General features: G+C 43.0%; 1 protein-coding gene across 2 annotated transcripts in view; it reads left to right on the top strand.

Annotated features, from left to right (window-relative positions):
- gldc (glycine dehydrogenase (decarboxylating)) overlaps positions 1-22,033 on the top strand; it is a 175,215-nt gene that overhangs the window by 135,762 nt on the left and 17,420 nt on the right. For both annotated transcript variants that reach the window (XM_043715133.2, XM_043715152.2), the window contains 2 exons: positions 11,003-11,098; positions 19,144-19,316. In XM_043715133.2, coding sequence (XP_043571068.1) covers positions 11,003-11,098; positions 19,144-19,316 — 269 coding nt within the window. The remainder of the gene's footprint in view (positions 1-11,002; positions 11,099-19,143; positions 19,317-22,033) is intronic.

Below are 22,033 nucleotides of genomic sequence, written 5' to 3'. Positions count from 1 at the left end.
ACAGGGGACCTATCCTTCCAAACGCTCCCTCCCTATTTTACTTGGGCCTTGGGAAACCTTGCAACTCACAAGAGACCCTCCTCTCCCCACCTCCACTCCCAAACATGAGGGACCTGCATCAGCCAGGTTGAGAAATGGCTTCTTTCCAACTCCTCTCCAGGGTCAGGGATCATGTCTTTCTGTGTTTGGCAATAGAATCCACGCCATTGGAGGTGAGCTGCTACTGGAGTACTGCCCTCCTGAAAGGTGAGCCAATAAGAAAGGTGGGTTGAGCCTACTGGAATGAGATCCATCTATGATGGCTTCTAGTTGATTTCTTGTTCTGGGTATGTTCAGTCAAAACAGGGAAGCACAGTTAATTCAATGATTGTGCCTCCTTTGCTCAACCGGGATGATGTTGCTGTAATAGCGATGGTCTTAATTTGTCTCTACTGTTTAAATAAAAGAAACTTGTTTTAGTAAATGAAATGAAACTTAGAGACAGTAAAAAGAGTCATTAGGTCCTCCTTCCCACTGTAGATGACTCGCGGTACACTGATCTGTATTATATTAGACTCGATTGTTTGTGATTAGGTTTGGCACAGCAGCACTTTACTTTCCTGAGAATAGCAGGCCCAGTCTATTGGCCTGCTAGATAATAGATGTATAGGTGAGGTAAGCAGATTATGCAACACATAAAAAACAGATTTTTCTGCGTTAATTTGTGACTGTGCAAGTATACTTAAGTGTATGTAATGAAATGATTCATTTAACCAAATGTGTCCAGTTTGTTTTCCTGCACTCAGTCATGAGAGCAGAGTGACAAGCAGGATCAAACTTTGAGGAAAAGTTTCTGGATTCTCTTAGTGTTATTATCAAGGAACTTTGATGTTTTTCATCATTACTTTGTTTGTCTATATTGTATGTTATTTTAAATTGTAATCAATTAAGCTGAATTAAATTAATTCAACTAAATTGACAACCCATTGAGGGGCTCAGTAACGAATGGCCAAATCATAAATTACACTTGCTAACTTTAAGTGAAAATGTGGTTTTTCAGTGGGAGATGATGCACTCTAATCGCGGAAGACTGTACTTGATAAACAAATTTATAACGTAATTGTATTAATTGTGTTCATATGAAGAAGATTCTCACCAACGTGGTGTATGTGTGTGTGTATATATATTATGTATCTGTTATTGTGAGTGTGGATATGTGTGTAGGTGGTCTGAATGTACCGGTGTTAATTGCCTAATTAAGAGCCTCAATTGGCAGTGGGGTGCGATCATCTAATCAAGGCAGAGGCAGGAAGGCAGTGTGGTCCTACCTGCCATCCTCCAGGCTAATTAAATGCCCCCTTTCTTCCTCCAAACCAGTCATTAGAAGGGGATTAAATTGATTGTGTAATCATTGCACTTCAAGAAAATCATGACACTTGTATCAGCACTATTTAACTATTGTGTCAGTGAGTGAACTCTGTTGCTGTTTATAATGCTCTTGATTCATCACCGCCACCAGTGAGAGATGTAACAACCATCAGTACGTCAACACCATTGGCAGCAATATTTATTCACGGCTGTGGAGCCAGCAAGGGCAGAACTTTCGACTGGGAAATCAAGACTCACGGGTTTGTTGAATGTCCTGCAGAAGTGAACTGCAGGACTTCTCTTACGTTTTCTCCACAGCTTTCCTGCCCACTAGCCAGCTTCGTTGAGAGGCTGACTGCCCATTGGTCGAGACAGTAGCAGGGCAGCTGATCCCAGGTAAGTAAGAGATCACTGTGATGGGGAAGGAAGGTTGGAGGGGCGGGAGGGTAAATTGTGTAAGAAGTCCAGAGACTGGCAGAGGTGAATGCTTGGAAATTGCAGATATGCGAGAGGACCGGGACGAGTCTTAAGATTGGGTTTGCACACTCAGACATCATAGGGTTTAGGGAAGCAGGGGACTGGGGACAAGCTCTTGCAAGGGTGGAGGAAGTCTGACCACTGAGCTGGTTGAGCTCTCTAAGCTTGTGGTGAAGTAGAAGATTGTTGATGCCATAGATGTGGAGCTCCAGGAAGTCAGAGATCCCATTGAGTGAGCACACAAAGTTAACAAGAGGCGAATCTTAAAATTGGAATGCTGTGGGGAGGCAATATATCTGCTTTTTTTTGAGCCACAAGCAGCACTATTCTTGTGTTTCATTGAGAGAATGCACTGAAAAGTAACCCAACTACTCCCAAGAGTCATCACAAAAGTTAAAGATTATAAAATAAGTATACAAAGATTTCACAGTTTACTAGATTATCAGACCCGGGCTGATAGAAGATCTGCACCAAGCTTCTGTACCACCAAGAATTATTATTTATTACAAGTAATTAAATGCTATTTACAGGTAAACTGTTATAAACTAAAGGTAAGTAACACTAGTAATTAAAACTTTAAACCCCTTATAAATTTCCCTTATTTGCACAAGCGTACACACCATCAGACAGACAGAGAAAGAAAAGCATTAATGGGAGAAACTGGGGAAGCAGTTCAGTGACCTTTGTTCACAAGACCTGTTGAGCTGATTCTTGCTGACAAAAGGTTTCTTCTTTCTTTTCCTTTTCCAAATCCTTCCACGGATTTGCAAGAGGCAAAGGGTGGCTGATTGGCTTATAAAGGTCCCTGACTTATCAATTAGAGGTCACAGTTTACAGCAACTGTTTCTTCAGATTTAAAGTGCACTTGAGTTCAGAGAACAGAGAGAGAGGCAGTTAAACAAAGACCTGAGGATACTGGAAGTCTGAAACAAAAACAGAAATTGCTGGAGAAACTCAGCAGGTCCAGTAGTGTTTGTGAAGAGAAAGCAGTGTTAATATTTCAGTTCCCATGACCCTTCCTCACAGCAGTTGTTTTCATAGCTGAGGCCCTTTAATTTGCGATGCACAAGGCTTGATTAATCCAGAAAGTATGTGGCTGAAGTTCATTTCACCTTTTTACTGCAATAATTCATGCTGGAGGTTTTTTTGTGGTTTGGGAAACGTGTCAATGTAATTTAACTTGGATTATAATGTCGTTTTATGGGCTCTTTCTCAGGTTTCTCAATGTAGCACTCAGAGTTTGATTACACGTGCCCCTTGTTCTCATTCTGTACCACTTTTGATCCTCGTTCTGTGAACAGTTTTCAAGTACTTTTCTGTCCATTTTAATCTAAAGTTGAAATTATGTCGTCCCCTAGTTTACGCTGTTTCGTGACCTTGATGGCAAGAATTTGAACTCGGTACTCAGTCTCAATGTGGATTGTGACCCTCTGAGCTATTTAGTTGGCAAAGTGTGTTGGTTTATCGTGTGTGCACTTTCATTCTGTATTAGTTTTAAAATTTGTTTTTGCTGGGCTTTGTGTAAAACGCTCATTATGGATAAATGTGCCTGTGGAGCAAAACATTAAATATGCAGCAGAACCATTTTGTGAGAAGTTAGTTTCACTCATTGGAAGGTATCATATGCTGACTTGCTTTTGTCAGTAGTCATTGAGGGATTAGGTTATATTATCATCTTGTCTCTATTTTGACTACCGTGCATAAAAAAATCTGCAATGATGTATGTTCCACTGAAGTAAAGCCACCTTTTGGAGAATTTTTGGCTGTCTGTTATTTACTGTGTTTCTTAGAAAGTCCTAAGCATTTTCCTGCTGACTGTATTTTTCACTGCTCCCACCCAGAGAGAGAGAGCGATGTTTGTACGTCACTACATCATTATCACCTTTTAGCTAGTCCCATAACTCCCAACTTGTTTTGTTTAAAAACTCAATTACATGAGGATGACAAGCTGCACGCGTTTTAAGTATTCGCTGGTGGTTTACTACATAGACACGTAGAATGAGCGAGTTGAGTTCTGAGGAAAGATTGGAAAGGCTGGGCTTTAGAAGAGTGAAGAGTGACTTGACTAAAGTGTGAAAGATCCTAAATGGTCTTGACAACATGGCTGTAGAACAGACCTTTCCTGTGAATGCAACTTATTCATCTATAGTGTTTGATACATGGTTTTATTGAATTTTGTGCATGGCCGCTGAAGCAACTCATTTGAAACCCTAGTTCTTTGTAATCTCATGAGTCAAATATTTCTGTGCTGTCTTTGTCAGCTTCCCATCTTCCACCAGGTGTGAACTGATATTCATCCAAATGTCGGCTCCCACATCTAAACTCCCATCAAGTGCCATTCACTCATCACTATTACACTCACTGACCTATTTTGGCTCCTGGTCTGGCATTGTCAATTTTATAAATCTTAGCCTTGTTTTAAAAATCCCAGTATAGCCTTTCCTCCTGCCTATCTCTATACTCTCTCCTCCAGCCAAACAAATCTTGGAGACCACACTGCTCCTCCAGTTGTGGTCACTTGCACATTCCTGATCTTACTGACTCCTTCATTTGAGGTTGTGTTTTCAATTATCTGCTACTGTCTTTCTTAATACCTCTTCCTGTTGCTGTGTGTCACATTGTGCTCAATAGTCCTCTTTTGCAGGGACGGAGCAGGTATGTTCAGTTTGCTAGATGGTTGGCGTCTGGATCAGATTAGCACCACAACACTGTTAGAACCTTGTTCCTGTTGAGGTAGACTCACTGCCTGCTTTCATCACCCTACCCACAGTAAACAAAAAGTATTGGTCAGCAAATAATTGCAGAGGACCTGACCCTGGGCAGAGATCTCAAGATGAAGAATATTCTTGCAAAGCATCTTGAGATGTTTTACTGTGTTGAAGGGCTGTGTAAGTGCAAGTTTTTGATGTTAGTAGATGATTTGAGAATCCTTCCCAGAGGTGTTTTGTCAAGAAGATCAATTCCACCTCCCCTGTGTTCACGTTGTAATAATGAAGTCACTCCACCTGCCAGATTTGGAGAGAAAGTCCTGTTTCTCTGAAGTTCAAATCTGAGCTTCAATTATGAACAAGATCAAATAGAAGACCAAATCTGGCAACACATTACAGTTAAAGTCTTAAAAGAAAATACAGTTAATTTGAACCATCACTGATGGATGCTTCCATCTATTGTAATTTTCTTAAAAACAAAAAAAAACAAAGCGATTGTGTGGATTTTTGGTTATGATATTAAATTAAATCCATCTGTTTGCGGTATCCCAATAATTGTATTTTGTTTACGATCTTTACTCAGTGAAGGTCATGCAACAAATTCCATTCTGGTTCATTTGGGAACAGCGGGCACCTGTCTTCATATGGAGAGAAACCTGTAGGAGAGCATCTGGTATCAAGAATACCTGGAAAATCAGGTCCATCATTGACACTCATTTTTAACAATTTTTTAAAGAACTCGATGTTCCTGTTTAGTCTATATTAACATGCAGCCTCAAATGTTCTGTCAAGTTTTCTGTCGTGAAAGCATTGAGATAAAATACATTAGACTCTTATTGAGCTTGGGAAACAAGATGTAATATTACCCTGCACCACTCCTACTGAGTCATGCTTCCTAACTGATCCAAATGATTCAAGTACGCAGTCCAGTACAGAGTTTGCTATTGACTGGGCCCTATAATCAGTTGGGATCCCAGCAGTATACATTGACCAGCACACTTGAACCTCTTAAACAAAAATAATCTACGCTCTTTCGCCTCAAGCTACTGCACACCTTCTGAGGACGGTTTGGCTAGAGGGCAAAGCATAGCAAATGGAACAATTGGGAAAGGGATCCCAGGTTTTCTGGTGTGCTACTGGAGGCTTGAGTGACAAAGGAGGAAAAACCGAGGGATGTCATGTTTCTATAGGAGACCTTCAAGACACACCTTGAGCAAAAAATTGAAGGAGTTACGTAAGAAGATCAACTCCCAGCGTCAGGCTTTGCTAGTTTGGCTGCAGCACCAGAAAATGTTCAGTAACCTCACACACCTAGAATAATCAGTGAATGCACATTCCAGTGGTATCTGCCGTGCACCTGTCCTAACTATCAATGTGTCTCAGCTCCATCACTCACTCATCGGAACTCCAAATTTACATTCCGATAATCCACCTTATCCTCGCACATACCAATGCCATCAGCCTCCCACCATCTCTCAGTGGCTTCTACATACGTACATCTGCTATTGCTGAATAGATGTATTATCCAACACTTGCAACATTCTGACTGACATTCTTCTCAGTGTTACTGGACATGGTGGCCCACAACCTCTGCGAGTAGTAGAGAACTGGCTCACATGTATCTCTTGAGCCACCTGGGGAAGACAGTGTTTTGCACTAAGGGACTGGTCGTGAATGAGGCTGTTGCATCAGGGCGATGATATGTTTCTGCCTACTGTCCCTTCTGAGCTCTCATCTCACATGTAGTCCTCCTGCTTTGCACCCAGCATTCCATCTACATTCCTGTTTCAGGAACTCACTGCCTGCCTGGTCTCTGCAGCCTCATTGTCAACAGAACAGCCAATGTTCTGTGAGGAGGCAGCCCCATCACGTCATCCCAGTGACCTTGTGTCTGGATCAGCTTTGGGTGAGCCATCCAGCACGAGTTAGAAATGACAGTGCATTCGCCAAGATCACCAAAGGTCGGGATCAAATTCACACTTTCTGCTGACGAGGACTTCAACGAAAGATGAAAAGGCTGACAGAAATGCCCTGCTGCAGAGCCTGTGCCCACTGTCAAGGGATGGAGGGGATTGGCATCAACTTGGCAGAGGGCTTCCTTACATGGAAAGTGGAGCCTCGCCTGTCCAATGCGGGAGTGTTGGCCAACGCCACCAGCAGCCCTCGCAGACCCAAGTGTAAAACAGCATCTGATGATCAAGGTTTGTGTCCACCACTGTGCTGGCACTGTAGAACCAGACTGAGGCCTTCAGAACAACCCATGCCCGACCCTGTGCCATGCAGGTTCAGATGGTTGCTGCAAAGGCTGAGGATGGCAGTGCTTAGCGGGATATGTGCTACATTTCAGTGTGCTGAAAACCTGTCCCACCTCCCCCCACCCTCACCCCACAACTTGTTATGTGGGTTTCTGAGGCTTGGCGATGAATTGACCCACTACGACATAGCAGGAGGGCTGTGTTTGTGCCAGCGTTCTATCTCTGTTGGTATACTGCTGCACATGCCAAGAAGGTCCATTCAGAAGCCAGACACACAAGGCCCAGAGCTGCCCAGTGAGACCATTCACAACATTTCCCAGTGAAAACCAGCAGCCACTGGATTATCAATGCACAGGAGCTGCAGGGAAGGCAGGGAGCATTTTAAGACTGGTGTGATGGAAATAAATAGAGGGGAATCAATTAGACTAATATGCACTGATTGGAAGTACTGTTTGATAAAATTGTTAAATACTGCTTTGAGTTGGTAGTTTATATTCACAGATTTACAGAATTTTACAGTGCATCATGTGTCCACTGTTTCTTTTACCTCGTGTTAATCTTCTGCCTTTTCCCTAAATCCCTGCACACCATTTCTATCCGAAATAATCAACCAATGCCCTATTGAATGCGTCAACAGAAACTGCTTCCACCACGTTTTCAAGCAGTGCATTCAAACTAGTCGCTGTGTGAAAAAGGTTTCTGTTACATCCCCAATTGTTTGTTTGCCCAATCATTTTAAATCTGTGCCCTCTCTTTCTGTTATGAGTTGGAATAGCTTCCCACTATCTACTTTATTCAACCGGCTTATAGTTTTGAAAACCTCAATCAGTTCTCCTCTCAACCACCTCGTCTCCAAGAAGAACAGTCCCAACGTCTTCATTCTATCCGCACCATTGAATTATTGATGGTAAGTAATTACATTAGAGTAGGAAATGTGTGGGTATAACATGAGCTTTGAATATGATGTCGTGCAAATTTACACTAAGGTGTAAATTGGGTTGACTGTGCATGCAGGAGAAAGTGAGGTCTGCAGATGCTGGAGATCAGAGCTGAAAATGTGTTGCTGGAAAAGTGCAGCAGGTCAGGCAGCATCCAGGGAACAGGAGAATTGACGTTTCGGGCATAAGCCCTTCTTCAGGAGGCGAGAAGGTCGCCATGCCAGGCTGGGAGGTTGCCATCGCCACGCCTGAAGAAGGGCTTATGCCCGAAACGTCGATTCTCCTGTTCCCTTGACTGTGCATGCATCCATAAGAGGAAGAAGAATAGAGGAGTAGCCTTTATTGTCACATATACTTAATTAGTATAGTTGAAAAGTTTATACATCGCCAATTACAGCACAATTTAGATACAAACATACCTCGGCACAACTTCTTTAGTGACAAGATTTTAGACAATACAGAAATAAAATGTCCAGAATTTCAGTACAGCAGACCACACCGACACGTAGCTTCCAGTCTGCACCAGGCCCTGGCTCCACACCGCACGCATCAAGCCAGGAGGCGAGAAGGTCGCCATGCCAGGCTGGGAGGTCGCCATCGCCACGCCAGGAGGCCCCTATGGGAGCACGCCACTGCACCGAGCTAGGAGGTCATCAACTGTGGTGAATAAAATTGGTGAGCTGCATATGCAATTAGTCATGTGAAAGTATAACGTGATTAGTGAAGGAGAAAGTGAGGACTGTAGATGCTGGAGATCAGAGCTGAAAAGGTGTTGCTGGAAAAGCGCAGCAGGTCAGGCAGCATCCAAGGAACAGGAGAATCGACGTTTTGGGCATAAGCCCTTCTTCGTGATTAGTGAAGATCTAGCTCAAAAATGATAGGGCTGGCTCTGAAATAGGCCTGGTGTTTAGGACAATTAGGGATGGAATGAAAGGAGGAGGGATGGCAGTATTGATTATAGATAATACTATAGTGTTGGAAAAGCAGGTGCCCTAGAGGATCAAAGATAGAAACAATTCTGTTGAAAGTATTAAAGGTAATCATTACATTGAGTGTACTGTTAATGTTCCCAGTGAATGGGAAAGCTTTAGACGAATTTACAGAGTGGTGCAAGAGTTATAGAACAGTTATAATCCTAATACAGACCGAGACGGTGATAATGTAAATGGCAGAGAGGAGGTAGAGTTTCTAAAAGAGTGTTCAAATAAATTTTTTACATGCGAATGTTTCAAGTCCAACAGGAAAGGACTTATTGCTGAATAACGTAGATCAAGTGAATCCAGTGTGACTGAGGGAAAATCTGAATCATAGATTCCCTTCAGTGTGGAAACATGCCCTTTGGCCCAACAAGTCCACACTGACCCTCCAAAGAGTAACCCATCCAGATGCATTCCCCTACATTTTACCCCAACTAATGCACCCAACTTACACATCCCTGGGCACTATGGGCAACTTAACATAGCCAACTCACCTGGCCTGCACATCTTTGGAGTGTGGGAGGAAACTGGAGCATCTGGAGGAAATTCATGCAGACACTGGGAGAATGTGCAAACTCCACAGAGACAGGTGCCTGAGGCTGGAATCGAACCCAGGTCCATGACGCTATGAGGCAGCCATGCTAACCACTGAGTCACCTTGCTTCCCTACAGATAACCATGAACATAGCATCATAAGGTGTACGTGGACTAAGTATGGAAAAGGGCATGGAGTCAGCTAGAATTAAAAACAGTAATTATTTGGGAGTCCAACTTCATTGAATGAGAATGGAGCTTGAGTATTAGCTCAGGGACAGTTTGTGCAGATCAAAGGATGCCTGCTGCCTTTGTCCTCCTCTCTCGAGCCAGTGTTTGAAGCCCTGGTGACAACATGAGTGCCATCGTGCCAGCGATGTTATAGTAGATGCAGCAGACTTGGACATCTGAGCTAGTATTTGCTGGTGGGCATCCTGCGACCAGTCAAGACAGAAGAAGCATTCTTTCAGGCTGCCATCCTTGGTTTGCTCCTTTCTGATTCCTCTTGCTTCTGTATCTTCACATGATGAGATGGTGAAGGGAGTCTCAAGGTGCATGTAGAATGGGTATCCCATGGCACCCAGTGGCCAGCTTCTGATTCTTTGCACTGTGCCAAAGGGTATAGCTGACTGGTGCAGGTTGAATATGTTGTCTCTGCTGCAAATATCCCTGGTGCTGATTGGCAGGGTCTGGGCAGGACTGCATGTTAATGAGCAGTATCTCCCCATCATCATGCGTAGCCTTTGTAGGCTACAGTCTGGTGCACCCCACACCAATGGGGATTCTGCAGGCCTGATCTCACTCCAGCCTCTCCTGTTTCTCTCTGGCCAGTGAAAAATGAAGAAGTGCCCTCTCCTTCCGTGCATCACTTCTGTCACCGCTCCAAACCGCAATAACAAAACATGGCTCATGGTGCCTGTTCAGCCCGGAACGATCTGTGTGGTGTCAAAATTGAGGAGCCTGGTGATTGTTAGCAGCAAGATCTGTCAGCTAGGGGCAGCCTGGTTGGTCACACCAGGATAAACCACAAAACATTTGGTTTGCGGTTTCTGTTATATCAGCACCCCTGCACTTCGAAGAAGCTTGATTTCGTATCCGTTGGCCCATTGCTAGGATTCAGTTCCTCAGTTGCAGATAATGTTTTGAGACACCAAAGCATTTACAATTCTTCACACCTGGACTGAACAATTGACTGCACTGAGGAAAAAAAACCATTCTACTTCAACTGTGACTACTCTCCAACCACCATCAAAGATGCTACTTTAAATTCAATCTATCTCAGAGCCGCATGTAACAGTCTGGTAACATGTCTGCTCAGATGCCATGTACTGATGGCCAGCAGTGGTGTTAGATCATTGCATAAGCACGTAATCCTCTATTTCCATTGTTACTGTATCTGAAGGATAATTGAACAAGGGCAAACATATAAAGACACTGTATTGAAAAGCTTTTTAAGTGTGGAACTCCTGCTTCATAATTGTAAGTCTTATCATTGGTTGGTACTTTGCCTTGTATATTTCAAGCAGGAAGAATTCTGGTGCTTCGGAAGTAACCAATTAAAATATTTGGATAGAATTTCTATCATCTAGATAAAGATTGAGACCCATGGCGTTTGTACCTCATGACACTTCTTGTTACTGGATAATTCTTTGGGTCATGTTGATTTTGTTTTTGGTATTGTGTTGGTTGCTTCATTGTCACGCTGGAGGAGAACTATTTTTCAAAGTCCTGTGTGCTATACTAAACATCTGAAAATGTTTTAATAGGTTACGTGGCTCACGAGTTCATCTTGGATGTGCGGCCATTCAAGAAAACAGCTAACATCGAAGCAGTAGATGTTGCCAAGAGGCTTCAAGATTATGGTGAGAATCTTTCTGCCTAGTTGTTTTGTAAACTAATCATTGTCTGTTCCTGCTCCTTATACAGTTGATTCTGATATAATGCAATAGTTCCATTCCTGCATGACCCTGCGTTATAAGAAAATCACGCAATAGCAGCACCATTTAAACTAATGGGGCTGGAATCGTGTTATAGCCGATACAGGGAAGGAATGTTCACATTCTACAAATAACGGTCTAAATTCTTCAGTCATGTGATAACCGTTTTGCGTTGCAGAAACGTGTATTATAGCAGAACTGACTGTATCATGGGCAGGACCAGAAAGAGTAATCATGGGCACTGCTGGTGCCTCTCCTGTTCTTGGATCCTCAGTTGAACCCCTGTTTAATGCTTCCTTCCAATCACTTAAAAGTAAGAAAATGCTCGTAATGTGTAAGAAACATGGAGGGTTGAGATCAGACTGTCTTCTACCCTTTGTTTGAAAATAAGTACATTTTGAATTAAGTACATCTTCTGCTGTGGCAGATGGAAACAAAGCACCATGATGATACAGAGGCAGCAAATGTGACACATGATCTGTTTTTGATGGAGGAAGCAATGTCATTCAGGACACCAGAATTTGGTACTTTCATCCAATAGGAGATCCTGATATTGGGGAGGCTCCCTCTCTTCCTGCCGGGGTTCCTGATATTGTGAGGGAACAATTGCATTGGCTATACTGGGACACTGTTTGATACGTTGCAACTTGCTGAAGTTCTTCCAATACCAGGAACTCCCTGTTAAATACTTCTGGTTACTAGAATTCAGAAAAGCTAGAAAAGGCAGGAAAGGAATAAGGGTGATAGAATTGATTAAGGAAAGGATTACAGTACTGGAGAAAGTTGATTTCCCAATGGATTCGAGGACAGAATTGATGTGGTACAGTTTCAGAACAAAATAAGGTGTAATTGTTTTGTTCAATGTAGCCTGTAGGTCATCAAGTAGTGAAGGATGCAGAGGGCAAATTTCCAAGGAAATTACAGACTGGTGGAAGCATTATAGAAAAATTATAATGTAAGGGATTATCTGCATATTGACTGGGATGGAACTACAATTAAGAACAGAGAGAGATAAATATTTCTACATTGTGCTTAAGAATTTCTGTCAGCAGTATGTTTTCAGTCCACAAGAAAGGAGACACAACGCAACCAGTTTCTTAGCAATGAGGTGGAACAAGTAAATAAGGTTTCTGTGAGGGAACATTTGGGGGACAATTATCATTGCCTTTTAAGGATTTAGATAATTTTCCTAAATGATCATGAATAATCCAAGGTAAGAATAGTCAACTGGGGGAGAACCAGCATCAGAGATCTGTGAATAGATTTGGATCAAATAAATTGGAGTCAAAGCTTGCAGGAGAAACTGAAGTTGAATAATGGGCTGGAAGAAGAAAAGCTGATCACTATCATAAAATCGTAGAGATATACAGCATGGAAACAGACCCTTTGGTACAACCCACCCATACCAACCAGATGTCCCAACCCAATCTGTCCCACCTGCCAGCACCCGGCCCATATCCCTCCAAACTCTTCCTGTTCATATATCCAGATGCCTTTTAAATGTTGCATTTGTACCAGCCTCCACCACTTTCTCAGGCAGCTCATTCCATACATGCACTACCCTCTCTGTAAAATAGTTGCCCCTTAGGTGTCTTTTATATCTTTCCCCTCTCACCCTAAATCTATGCCCTCTAGTTCTGGACTCCCCCAACCCAGGGAAGAGACTTTGTCTATTTAACCTATCCATGACCCTCTATAAGGTCACCCCTCAGCCTCCAAAAATAGCCGCAGCCGAGTCAACCTCTCCCTATAGCTCAAATCCTCCAACCCAGGCAACATCCTTGTAAATCTTTTCTAAACCCTTTCAAGTTTCACAACATCTTTCCGATAGGAAGAAGACCAGAATTGCACGCAATATTCCGACAGTGGCCTGACCAATGTCCTGTACAGCTGCAGCATGACCTCCCAACTCCTGTACTCAATACTCTGACCAATAAAGGAAAGTCTACCAAACGCCTTCTTCACTATCCTATCTACCTGCGACTCCACTTTCAAGGAGCTATGAACCTGTACTCTGAGGTCTCTTTGTTCAGCAACACTCCCTAGGACCTTACCATTAAGTGTATAAGTCCTGCTAAGATTTGCTTTTCCAAAATGCAGCACCTCACATTTGTGAATTAAACTCCATCTGCCACTTTTCAGCCCATTGGCCCATCTGATTAAGATCACGTTGCAAGCTGAGGTAACCTTTTTCGCTGTCCGCTACACCTCCAATTTTGGCGTCATTTGCAAACTTACTAACTATGCCTCTTAATCTCACATCCAAATCATTTATGTTAATGACAAAAAGTAGTGGACCCAGCACCGATCCTTGTGGCACTCCACTGGTCACAGGCCTCAGTCTGAAAAACGACACTCCATCACCACCCTCTGTCTTCTAGCTTTGAGCCAGTTCTGTATCCAAATGGCTAGTTCTCCCTGTATTCCATGAGATCGAACTTTACTAACCAGTCTCCCATGGGGAACCTTGTCGAACACCTCACTGAAGTCTATATAGATCATGTCCACTGCTCTGCTCTCATCAATCCTCTTTGTTACTTCTTCAAAAAACTCAATCAAGTTTGTGACACATGATTTCCCATGCACAAAGCCATGTTGACTAACCCTAATCAGTCCTTGCCTTTCCAAATACATGTACATCCTGTCCCTCAGGATTCCCTTCAACAATTTGCCCACCATCTACGTCAGGCTCACTAATTTGTAGCTCCTTAGCTTATCCTCACCACCGTTCTTAAATAGTGGCACCATGTTTGCCAACCTCCAGTCTTGTGGCACCTCACCTGTGACTATCAATGATACAAATATCTCAGCACAGCGCCCAAAAGTCACTTCCCTAGCTTCCCACAGAGTTCCAGGGTACACATGATCAGGTCCAAGGGGATTTATCCACTTTTATGTGTTTCAAGGCATCCAGCATTTCCTCCTCTGTAATATGGACATTTTTCAAGATGTTGCCATCTATTTCCCTGCATTCTCTATCTTCCATGTCCTTTTTCACAGGAAACACTGATGCAAAATACTAATTTAGTATCTTCTCCATCTCCTGCAGCTCCACAAAAAAGGCTGCCTTGCTGATCCCTGAGGGGCCCTATTCTCTCCCTATTTCCCTTAATGTATTTGTAAAAACCCTTTGGATTCTCCTTAACTCAATTTGCCAATGCTATCTCATGTCCCCTTTTTGCTATCCTCATTTCTCTCTTATGTACACTCGTACTGTCTTTATATGTTCTAAGGATTCATTCAATCTATCTTGTCTATACCTGACCTATTTTTCCTTCTTTTTCTTAACCAAACCCTCAATTTCTCTCATCTTGCAGCATTCCCTATACCTACCAGCTTTTCCTTACACCCTAACTGGAATTACTGTCTCTGAACTCTAGTTATCTCATTTGTGAAGGCTTCCCATTTTCCAGCCATGTCTTTACCTGCGAACTTCAACTTTTAGATCTGGTCTATCCTTTTCCATCACTATTTTAAAACTGATAGAATATGGTTCCTGGCCCCAAAGTGCTCCCCCGCCACTGACACCTCAGTCACGGACCTGCCTTAAATCCCAAGAGTAGGCCAAGTTTTTCACCTTCTCTAGTAGGTACATCCACATATTGAATCAGAAAATGTTCTTGTACACCCTTCACAAATTCCTCTTCGTCTAAACTCTTAACACTATGGCAGTCCCAGTCTATGTTTGGAAAGTTAAAATCCTCTACCATAGGGTGGTTAATGAGATTTCAGTTATCTGTAAGAATAATAGGGTGGTTATTATTGTTGGCTGAAAATGTGTTGCTGGAAAAGTGCAGCAGGTCAGGCAGCATCCAAGGAATAGGAGAATCAACGTTTCGGGCAAAAGCCCTTCTTCAGGAATGAGGAAAGTGTGTCCAGCAGGCTAAGATAAAAGGTAGTGAGGAGGGACTTGGGGGAGGGGCGTTGGAAATGCAATAGGTGGAAGGAGGTCAAGGTGAAGGTGATAGGCCGGAGTGGAGTGGGGGCAGAGAGGTCAGGAAGAAGATTGCAGGTTATGAAGGCGGTGCTGAGTTCGAGGGATTTGACTGAGACAAGGTGGGGGGAGGGGAAATGAGGAAACTGGAGAAATCTGAGTTCATTCCTTGTGGTTGGGGGGTTCCTAGGCGGAAGATGAGGCGCTCTTCCTCCAACCGTCGTGTTGCTATGGTCTGGTGATGGAGGAGTCCAAGGACCTGCATGTCCTTGGTGGAGTGGGAGGGGGAGTTGAAGTGTTGAGCCACTGGGTGGTTGGATTGGTTGGTCCGGGTGTCCCAGAGGTGTTCTCTGAAACGTTCCGCAAGTCGGCGGCCTGTCTCCCCAATATAGAGGAGACCACATCGGGTGCAGCGGATGCAATAGATGATGTGTGTGGAGGTGCAGGTGAATTTGTGGCGGATATGGAAGTATCCCTTGGGGCCTTGAAGGGAAGTAAGGGGGGAGGTGTGGGCGCAAGTTTTGCATTTCTTGTGGTTGCAGGGGAAGGTGCCGGGAGTGGAGGTTGGGTTGGTGGGGATGTGGACCTGACGAGGGAGTCACGGAGTGAGTGGTCTTTTCAGAACGCTGATAGGGGAGGGGAGGGAAATATATCCCTGGTGGTGGGGTCCGTTTGGAGGTGGCGGAAATGATGGCGGATGATACGCTGTACATGGAGGTTGGTGGGGTGGTAGGTGAGGACCAGTGGGATTCTGTCCTGGTGGCGGTTGGAGGGGCGGGGCTCAAGGGCGGAGGAGCGGGAAGTGGAAGAGATGCAGTGGAGGGCATCGCCGACCACGTCTGGGGGGAAATATTATTCTTACAGATAACTGAAATCTCCTTACAAATTTGTTTCTCAATTTCCTGCTGATTATTAGGCGGTCTATAATACAATCCCAATAAGGTGATCATCCCTTTCCTATTTCTCAGTTCCACCCAAATAACTTCCCTGGATGTATTTCCAGAATATCCTCCCTCAGTACAGCTGTAATGCTATCCCTTATCAAATACGCCACTCCCCCTCCTCTCTTGCCTCCCTTTCTGTCCTTCCTGTAGCATTTGTATCCTGGAACATTAAGCTACCAGTCCTGTCCATCCCTGAGCCATGTTTCTAATGGTTATGATATCCCAGTCCCATGTCCCTAACCATGCCCTGAGTTCATCTGCCTTCCCTGTTAGGCCTCTTACATTGAAGTAAATTCAGTTTAATTTATTAGTCCTACCTTGTCCCTGCCTGCCCTAACTGTTTGACTTGCTTCTGTTCTCACCTGTACCAGTCTCAGATTGATCTCTTTCCTCACTATCTCCCTGGATCCCCCCACCACCTTGCTAGTTTAAATCCTCCTGAGCTGCTCTAGCAAATCTCCTTGCCAGTATATTAGTCCCCTTCCAGTTCAGGTGCAATCCATCCTCCTTGTACAGGTCACTTCTACCACAGAAGAGATTCCAGTGATCCAAAAATGTGAATCCTTCCCCCATACACCAGCTCCTCAGCCATGCATTCATCTGCTCTATCCTCCTCTTCTTGCCCTCACGAGCTCGCAACACCGGGAATAATCCAGATATTACTACTCTCGAGGGCCATCTTTTTAAATTCCTGCCTAACTCTCTATATTCTCCCTTCAGAATCTCATCCTTTTCCCTTCCTGTGTCATTGGTTCTAATGTGTATAATGACCTCCTGCTAGGCCCTCTCCCCCTTGAGAACATTCTGCACCCTCTCTGAGACATCCTTAATCCTGGCACCACGGTGGCAACACACCATTCTGATTTTTCAATGCTGGCCATAGAAACATCTCTCTCTGTCTTGGATTAGAGAGTCCCCTATCACAATCGATCACTTGGAACCCAACGTATCTCTCATTGCATTAGAGCTAGTCTCAATACCAGAAACTTGGTTGTTCATGCTACATTCCCCAGAGAATCCATCACCCCCTACATTTTCCAAAACAGCATACTTGTTTGAAATGGGAATAGCCACAGAAGACTCCAACGCTACCTGCCTACCTCACTTTCCTCGAGTTAAGCCATCTCTGTGACTGTATCTGCAACTTTTCTCCCTTCCTATAACTGCCATCCATCACACCCCTTTACTGTTGTAAATTCTTCATTGCCTCTAACTCTCTCTCCAATTGATCCATTCGATCTGATAGAATTCGCTACCAATGGCATTTATTGCAGATATAATCCTCAGTAACACGTAAACTCTCCCTAAACTCCCACATCCGACAAGAAGAGCATATCACTCTCCTCAAGGCCATTTTTGCTTCTTCCAATCTACAGACCCAGAAAATAGCACTGTCTTATTCCTCTACAAAATACTGCTCCAGACTAACTTAATATTTATGACTTATATTTTTAAGTTTAATCAGGAGACATATCTCAATAAAACATATAATCAAGAAAGAACTCACTCTAGTCACTACTGCAGACTTACTGTAAGGCCACACTTAAAAATATTCACTTATCAGTCTCTGTGCTGTGACCTCTCCCAAACAGGTTCCTACAAGATTAGTTGTGAATTTCACAGTTTGTAATTTTCCCAGACACACTCCGATGTCCAGCGATACATGAATTCAAACAGCAAAGGCAGGAACTGTGCATCTTCACTGTTGTGTAAATTAGCAGTGTGGGTTTCTTTCTCTCTCTGTCTCCTGCACTGACCATGTGCTGCCTTTGTCTGTTCCACTCCCTTTTAAAAGTGCTGTTGTTTTGACTTTTTTTCAAGATATTCCTTTGAAAGGAAAAGGTAGGGCAAACAAATTCAGAGCTGTCTAAAAGAGGTAGAAATTATGGTTAAAAAAATGAAGAAGTGTGAGCTGGAAATATATTTAAGAGCCTGTCTAAATGTAGAACGTTCAAGAGGATGGTGAGTAAGCAAATAAGAGAATCCAAGAGAGACCATGAAAAAGCAATGGCTGCTAACTTAAAAGGGGTTCTCAAAGATTTATATGGGCAGAAGATGTACTTAATTCAAAATGTATTTCTTGACACACAAAGGATAGAAGAATGTCTGATCTCAACAGTCCAGTAAAAGGTTGGAAAAAGGTATAGAAGGATTGATTGAGGACCAAACATTTACATGTGGAGGCTGAGGGAATCGCTGAATTATCAAATCAATATTTTGCATCTATCTCTAACATGGAGATTCTGTTCAAGCCATTTTTAAACATTAGGTTATTTAGTCAATAAAGGGGCTTATTGTAATGACTTTCTGATGACTGGAACAGTTTTTTTATGGAAGGAGAATAAAAGGCAATAAAATGTTCAAGTGCAGGGAAAGCGCATGAGAAAACCAAGATCGCTTGTTTGGAGTAAAATGGCAACTAAGACTTGATGGATCGAACAGGCCAGTTTCTGATTGTTGCAGCCTGTCTGAAAATGATGGATCTTTATTAATCGAGGTTTTCACAACCATGGGTTCAGTAAAGGGGAAAGAAAGTTCCTGCTGATGTTGGAAATCTGAAATAAAAATGAGGGGAACTTTTGCAGAGTCAGCATGAGCAGGAATTTTGAGTAGTAACTCAAGTTGGTGATGTGAATTCTCAATTTGCAGATAATCTCTGTGGCACACCAGAATCTTGTGACATCCAGTTCACAACTGTTACTGCTGGCATGCACTAATCAGCAGTGTGCATTCAGCAGGTTTTACTGTTTAACTGCTTTGGTACACTCCATGTAAAGTCCGAGGGAGCGTTTCAAGCCTGTTGCCTTGCATGAACGAGTGGAGTCACTGATCTGCCCCAATCTTTATGAATGGTGAAAGAGGCTGGAGGATTTGAGTGGCTTACTCCCATTTATACCTTCCTTGGCTGACCAAAATTATAATAGGATGATATCAAAACTAAGCTGAGATCTGAACACATTTATTTGTGAATTGTAAAGCACGGAATTCAGTGTTATATTGCAGCGTACTGCTTCTTCATGCAGTAGAAATTGTAAATGGCTTTATGGGCTTTCTTTTTAACCATGACATTACAGTAACTTTACGTCTTACAGGATTCCATGCCCCAACTATGTCCTGGCCTGTTTCGGGTACGTTGATGATTGAACCAACTGAATCTGAAGATAAAGCTGAATTAGATAGGTTCTGTGATGCTATGATAAACATTCGACAAGAGATAGCAGACATTGAGGAGGGTAGAATGGACATGCGAATAAACCCACTTAAGGTGAGTCAGAACAAACATATTGTTTATCTTAAGTAACCTGTCTAGTTAAATCTAAAAGTCTGCAGAATTAAATAAAACTGTGTCAGGCAAGCATTTCCTGAGTTTGACGTTCCAAAAAAATTGCAAATACTGTACTGTTCCTTGGCCAGAGAGATTTTCCTTTGTTAATTATGTGTGTATGACCTAGTTATACATTGTTCAACAAGTATAACTTTGGAAGATTTTTTAGTAAAGCTAATAGCATAACAGTGTAGATTCATGTTTATTCAAATAATTTAAGATGATGTCCTTTTACAGAGACCTAGAGGAGGAATAAGGAATTCCTGATAGTAAGTTCTGGATTCTCACATTCAGTTACACGTGGTCATCAGACAGTGCTGTCAGTTTCACAGTTGTACAGATGGCCAACATTGATTGTCACATGACCAAAGCTTCTAGACTACTGTAGCCCTCCACAGATGGAGCATTGGGGGTGAGCAGCAAAACTGAAATATTCAGAAATAGAGAACACATAGAGACTTGTGAGTGGGAGTTGATGAAAGGAACATGGAGCTCTGTTTATATTTGATCAATGAGTGTGAGCATCACTGGCTTAACCAACATTATTGCCCATCCCTACGTTCCCTTGAGAAGGTGGTGGTGATTTGTTGTCTTGAACTGCCATAGGTATATTCACAATGCTGCTTGGAAGAGAGTTCCAGATTTTGATCAACACCTGTTATAGAGTAGTGATATAATTCCAACTCAGGACAGTGTCTGGCTTTGAGGGGATCTTGTAGGTGATGGTGTTTCCCACATATCTACTGCCCTTCTAAGTTGTTGACATGTGAGTTGGAAGGGTCTTTTGTAGTGGGTTTGGTGAGTTGCTGTTCTGCATTTTGTATCTGGTACACAGTGCTGCCACTGTGCATTGGTGGTGAAGAAAATGAATATTTAAGGTGGAGGATGTGGTGCTAGTCAAGTAGGTTAGTTTTCCTGGATGCTGTAGGAACTGCACTCATCCAGACAAGTAGGAAGTATCCATCACTCTCCTGACTTGTGCCTTGTAGACAAAAAGGACAAGCTTTAGGCAGACAGTAGGTGTTACTCACTGCAAGATTCCTAACCTCTGATCAGCTCTCTCAGCCACAGTATTTACATAGCCAATCCAGTTCAGTTTAGGGTTAATGGTAACCCTGAGAATGTTGGTAATAAGGATTCAATGATAATAATGCCAATGAATGTCAAGGAACAGTGGTTAGACTGTCTCTAATTGGAGGCGGTTATTGCCTGGTATTTGCGTGGTGTGAATGTTACTTGCCACTTATCATCACAAGTGTGGATGTTATCCAGGTCCTACTGCATTTGAGCATGGACTGCCTGAGTATCTGTGATGTCCGAAACGGTGCTGAACATTGTGCAATCATCTGTGAACATCTCACCTCATGATGGAGGAAAGGTCACTGAGGAAGCAGGTGAAGATGCTTGGACCGAGGACATTACCCTGAGGAACATCAGCTGTAATGTCCTCCAGCAGAGGGGACTGACCTCCAACAAACATAATTTTTTTTTCTCTCATAGCAGTTATGTCTCCAAACAGCATAGAGATTTATCCCAATTCCCGTTGACTCGAATTTTGTGAAGGCCTGTTGATGCCACAATGAGTGAAACTTTTGTCTTGATGTCAAGGGAGTCACCCTCACCTCTCTCTGGATTTTAGTTTTTTTGTCCATATTTGGATCAAGGCTGTAACGGGGTCAGGAGTAACCCTGGCGGAACCTGAACTGTGCATCAGTGAGAAGATTGTTGCTGTGCAGTTATTGCTCGATAGCATTGTTAATTAAATCTTCCATCACTTTATTGATGGTTGTGTGTAGATTAATGAGATGGTAATTGCCTGGATTTGATTCATCCTTTATTTTTACATGTATAGTACATACGTGGGCAATTTTTCACATTGTCAGGTAGATGCCCGTGTTGTAGCTATACTGGATCAACTTGGCTAGGGATGTGGTATGCACTGAAGCACAAGTCTTGGCACTATTGCTGGAATGTTGAGGGGGCCCGCGGTCTCTGCAATATCCAGTACCTCCAACTATTTCTTGATATCACATGGAGTGAATCGACTTGGCTGAAAACCTTTAGAGGAGCTCAGTGAGTCATCCACTTAACACTTCCGATTGAAGATTGTTGCAAATGCTTCGGTCTTGTCACGACTTGATGTGGTAAGACTGCAGAGCTTATACCTGATCAGTTTGGTTGTTGAATCACTTAGCCTTGACTATTTCATGTAAAAGACTTGTTATGTAGCTTCACCGGGTTGACATCTCATTTTTCAGGTATGCCTCATTCAGCTCCTGGCATTCCTTCCTGAAATCTTCATTGAACCAGGGTTGATCCCCTGTCTTGGTGGTAGTGGTGGAGTGGAGGACATGCTGGGCCATGAAGTTGCAGATTATGCTGGAGTACAATTCTGCTGCTGTTGATGTTCCACAATGTTTCACATTGCCCACACTTAGGTTGCTACATTTGCTATGGACCAGGCCAGACCCCCTCAAAATATTTCAAAAAAGTAGGCCAAACGCTAACTTTTCGAGCAGGTGTCGAGTGGATATTCCAGGAGTGATGCAGCTGGCCCCTCCACTTAGTTTTAAACAAAACAGAATTTATTTGCAAGATTACCAGATGAAGCACAAACAAAAGAGAACAGAATATAAAAAAACTTAATCTATCTGAGA

Source organism: Chiloscyllium plagiosum, unplaced genomic scaffold (genome assembly GCF_037043375.1).
Source record: "Chiloscyllium plagiosum isolate Xiang-an unplaced genomic scaffold, Cpla_swu_hap1 HiC_scaffold_2, whole genome shotgun sequence".
Lineage (NCBI taxonomy): Eukaryota > Metazoa > Chordata > Chondrichthyes > Orectolobiformes > Hemiscylliidae > Chiloscyllium > Chiloscyllium plagiosum.
The sequence above is the reverse complement of the archived record's forward strand: the minus strand, read 5'-3'. Positions and strand labels throughout refer to the sequence as shown.